At 45.9% G+C, this 5,000-nt stretch overlaps 1 protein-coding gene across 1 annotated transcript in view; it reads left to right on the forward strand.

Moving 5' to 3' along the window:
* Positions 1-1,817: 1,817 nt before the first annotated feature.
* LOC126986253 (protein naked cuticle homolog 2-like) overlaps positions 1,818-5,000 on the forward strand; it is a 41,333-nt gene continuing 38,150 nt past the window's right edge. The window contains exons 1-2 of the mRNA XM_050842229.1: positions 1,818-2,175; positions 2,807-3,369. Of these exons, the coding sequence (XP_050698186.1) occupies positions 3,306-3,369 (64 nt within the window). The 5' untranslated portion in view covers positions 1,818-2,175; positions 2,807-3,305. The remainder of the gene's footprint in view (positions 2,176-2,806; positions 3,370-5,000) is intronic.

Here is a 5,000-nt window from a genome sequence, read left to right on the forward strand (position 1 = left end):
AAAAACAACCACCGTATAATTATAGGGAAACAAACACCACCACCACCACCAATCAGACTAAACAACAACACTACCAAACACCAACTATACAGATGATCAAAACAACCAAAAAACAACCAAAAAAACACCATAAATGGAAAACAAACACCACCACCACTACCACCATCACCACCACCACACAAACACAACCTATCATAAGAAACCAAAACAAATCAACAAAACAAATCAAAACAACCAAAAAACACCGTAAATAGAAAACAAACACCATCACTACCACCACCATCACCACCACCACACAAACACAACCTATCATAAGAAACCAAAACAGATCAACAAAACAAATCAAAACAACCAAAAACAACCAAAAAACACCATAAATAGAAAACAAACACCACCACCACCACCACCATCACCTCCACACAAACACAACCTATCATAAAAAAACAAAACAAATCAACAAAGCAAATCAAAACAACCCAAAACAACCCAGAAAACACCTAATACCGTAACAAACAAACAAACACACGCACACACCACCACCACCACCACCACCACGAGCGATAAGAAGAACGTACGAAATAATTAGGGAAGAGAACGAACACCAAGGGAAGGGAACGGGGCAAAAAAAACGAGCTAAGAGGCAACTGCTGGAGCCGTTCGGTCTGTCGGCGAGACCAAAGGAGTGAGAAAGAGAGGCGTTCAGCGATTTGGTTGTTGCAAGTAATGGTGGTGAGGCGGTGGTGGTGATGGTTGGATCTGGTGGTGGTGGTGATGTTGGGAACGTGGTGGTTACGGTGGGGTCTGGTTGTGGTGGTTGGGTCTGGTGGTAGTGGTTGGGGACGTGATGGTTGAGTCTGGTTGAGGTCTTTTTAGCTTGGTTGAGGGTGTGTCTGGTGGTGGTGGTGATGTTGGGGCCGTGGTGGTTGTGGTGGGGTCTGGTGTTGCTGGTTGTGGTGGTTGGGTCTGGTGGTAGTGGTTGGGGACGTGATGGTAGTGGTGGTGGTGATGGTTGAGTCTGGTTGAGGTCTTCTTAGATTGGTTGATGGTGTGTGTTTGTGTGTATATGTTTCTCTCACATACACACGAAGTTCTTTTCCTCTCTCCTCCCTTTCCTTCCTTCCCTCTCCCCCTATCTATCTATCTATCTGTCTACCTATCTGACAGTCCCTCTCGTGTGTGTATGTGTGTGTGTGTGGACCAGCAAAGTGACGGAGCGTAACTTTTTGAGGCGACCGTGAATGCTTGAAGAAGAGGAGGAGGAAGAGGAAGAGGAGGAGGAGGAGGAGGAGGAGGCGACCTGCTGGAGCTAATGAGATAAGCTAAAGCCGCGCACTAGACCAAGAGGAAGAAAAAGAAGAATAAAAGAAGACAGAAACGAAGAAGCAAAAAAATAAAAGAAAACACCCAATACAACACCTTATAAAACACGATAGGAAAACAGATAAAAGGGGAAAAGGAGATAAAAAAAGAGGAGGAGGAGGAGAGGTGGGAATGGTAGGAGGAGGAGGAGGAGGAAGGAAAGGGAAAAGAAGAAAATATCAGGAACAAACCATTCATTCAGAAGTAAGTGCGGTACGAGACTTTCGGAATGCGAGCCTGGCAGCGTGGAGGGAAGGGGAGGGAGAGGAGAAGGGAGGAAGGGAGAGATAGGGAGAGGGAGAGAGAGGTAGACCAGGCCGTGGCATGCATAAATATCAACGTATTGACTGCTAAATAAATACAAGAAGACACAGAAACAAGATCCGTTAAACCTCACCTTCTCTTCCTCTATCTTGACCTCAACCACAGAAAGACGAAGAAGAGTTATGGGACGAGTAAATTAGGGGAATAAAGACTCTGGGGCAACTGTGAGAGAGAGCGAGGGAGAGAGGATGGGCCAGGAGGAGGAGGAAGAGGAGGGGGAGGAGGAGGAGGAAGAGAGCGAGAGAGAGAGAGAGAGCGAGAGCAAGGCAGTGTGGAAGCGACGAAGGGAGGGAGTGTGCGCGGGCCGCTATACTTTACCTGTGGCAGTGGCTCTGGGGTCTTAGTGAGTCCAAGGCCGTCAGGGAGGACGCGTGGCACTCCTCCTCACCAGTGCCAGCCAGTGAAGAGGCACCAAGGAAGACAACTCAAAGCCCGGGAGGAGAAAAGCGCGAAAACCACGAGAGAAAAGGAAGAAGCGAAGGAAAAGAAGTGGTAAGCGATGGGGACTTCGAGAGTGAGGCAACCAACTGCGTGAGCGGCCTCCGAAGTGAAGAGAGAGAGGAAAAGACGCGGGGAAAAGAGGAAAAGTTGTGAAATACCGATGGAAGACTGAAGAAAAGTCCCTCTCTCCCCTCCCTACACACACACACATACACACACACACACACACACATGAAGCCCTACCCACCTCCCCCCTGCCCACCCTCCAGTTTCCCGCTCTAAGGCAAGACTCAACTTATCTCTCGCGCTATCTTTTGTCGGCGAGATCAAACTGAGTGTATGTGTGTACGAGTAGAGATAACATATCGCCCTGTGTGTGTGTGTGTGTGTGTGTGTGTGTGCCGACAACCACCTCCCAACCTCCTCCTCCTGCTCCTCCTCCTCTTCCTTTTCTTCGTGCCTCGCTGCCCCTGAAAGAAGAGCTGAATGATAATAATAACAGTGTGCAAGGTAGATAATTGGAAAGAAGAGGAGGTGCAAAAGGTGTGTGCAGTGAAGAGAGAGAGAGTTGCCAGAGAGAAAAGGAAGAGTAGAAAAAGTTTTGAGACGTGATCTGAAAGAAGAAAAAGGAAAGATTGGTGACGGAGATTCTTAATTGTTTTCCTTCCTCATTTTTTTTTAGTGTAACAGTGAAGTGAACGAGAGAAAAGAAAGAAGAAATAGACTAACTAACTAACGAGAGAGGAGTTGAAACACGAAATCCAAGAAGAAAATTGAGAAAAAGAAAGAAAGAAGTGACCAACCAACCATAACCAGAGAGAGAGAGAGAGACCACCACCACCACCACCATCAGGAGACCTCGTGTGTGCCTGTAACTGTGTGTGTGTGTGTGTGTGTGTGTGTGTGTGTGTGTGTGTGTCCAGAAAAAGTACACACACACTACTTTCTCGACCAACAATCAAAGGTTTACACACACGCACACACAAACTTTTTAAAGAACCACTACCCACCACCACCACCACCACCCAGATGTCTTCCCCCGGGCCTCCACCACCACCAATCACCACCACAACCACCAGCACCGAAGGGGAACCGAGGGAAGGACAGATATAAGGAGAGATTGGAGTCCTGCGAAGGATACGAAAGTGACCAACCCGCAACAAGCCTTCTGCCTCCTCGTCATGGCAAATTCCTTCGTTAAATGGTGCAGAGCGAAATTCTTCAATGGCTACAAGCATATTAATGGTGAGTAGTGAATTTGTAGTAGTAGTAGTAAAAGTAGTAGTAGTAGTAGTAGTAGAAGTAATAGTAGAGGAGGAGAAGGAGGAGAAGAGAGCCTTAATCCGATTTTTCTCCTTTTTATTTTCCTTTTTTCTTCTTTTCCACTAAGTTTATAATTATGTGGTATGCTTAAGTAGTAGTAGTAGTAGTAGTAGGAATAGTAGAGGAGGAAAAGGAGGGAAGAAAAATAACCTAATTCCAAGTTTTCCTTCATAATTTTTCTTCCCTTTTTCCTGCTTTATTCACTAAGTTATTTACGGTCTACTTATACCAATTTTTCGTACTCTTATGAACCGGTTAAGTATGCATAAAATGTCCCAAGACTTTTTATTTTAGTATGCCATTTAGCTTTACTATTTATACATTTCTATTCATTTGTATATTTATTTATTTCGTTTTTTTTACACTGAATAAGTTTATCCCTGAGGCGACATCACGTCTTTTTAATGTTCTTGTGGAGCGGTAAGTCATTGATGTGAGAGAGAGAGAGAGAGAGATACGACGTAGGACAAAAAATTCAGTCAAGTTACCTAATCATTCACTCAGTCCCTCAACCAAGCAGTCAGTCAGTCAGCCAGTCAGCCAATCAGTCACCCAGCCATCCAGTCAGTCAGCCATACAGTCAGTCAGTCAGCCAGTCACCCAGCCATACAGTCAGTCAGCCAGGCAGTTAGTCAGTCACCCAGTCAGTCAGTCAGTCAGCCAATCAGTCACCCAGCCATACAGTCAGGTAGCCAGTCACCCAGCCAGTCAGCCAACCAGTCAGTCAGTCAGCTATTTAGTCAGTCAGCCAGCTAGTAAGTCAGTCAGCCAATAATTCAGCCATTCAGTCAGTTAGCCAGTCAGCCGGTCCTTCAGTCAGCCAGTCACCTTAGATCTTGCCGCCAACATGACTGGCCGAGTGTGACTTGCCTGGACTTGGCTGAATCACTTGGAAACATATCTTCACACACACACACACACACACACACACACACACACACACACACACGTCTCCAGCCAGTTAATCCCTCATCTCTCTCTCTCTCTCTCTCTCTCTCTCTCTCTCTCTCTCTCTCTCTCTCTCTCTCTCTCTCTCTCTCAAAAGAAGCGAAAGAGTTACAAGACTTCATTCAGGCTTACTCTCTCTCTCTCTCTCTCTCTCTCTCTCTCTCTCTCTCTCTCTCTCTCTCTCTCTCTCTCAAAAGCTTACCGCCTCCCTCTCTTCATTCCTTCCATCTTCCTCCTCCTCCTCCTCTTCTTCTTCCTCCTCTGATTTTCATTGTTCTTTTCTTCATCGCTTTTTCATTGTTTGTCTTTGTTGTTTTTTTGTTTATTTGTTCATTTCCTTTGTCTTCATCCCGGCCTGTCATACTTTGAAGAATAGGAAGAAGAGGAGGAGTAGGAAGAGGAGGAGATGATGTCCTTGAAAATTCATCTTCTCTTCCTCTCCTTCCGTTCTTCCCTTCTTCCTTTTCCGCTCTTCTTCCTTCCTTCATTCATTCATTCCTAGCCTCTTCCTTTTCCTCCACTGTTCCCATCTCCTTTGCTTCCTTCTTCCCTTCCTTCCTTCCTGTCTTCCTTCCCTTCATCGTTCTCATTTTCTCTCTATCCTT

This window comes from Eriocheir sinensis, chromosome 61 (assembly GCF_024679095.1).
Source record: "Eriocheir sinensis breed Jianghai 21 chromosome 61, ASM2467909v1, whole genome shotgun sequence".
In the NCBI taxonomy this organism is placed as follows: Eukaryota; Metazoa; Arthropoda; class Malacostraca; order Decapoda; family Varunidae; genus Eriocheir; species Eriocheir sinensis.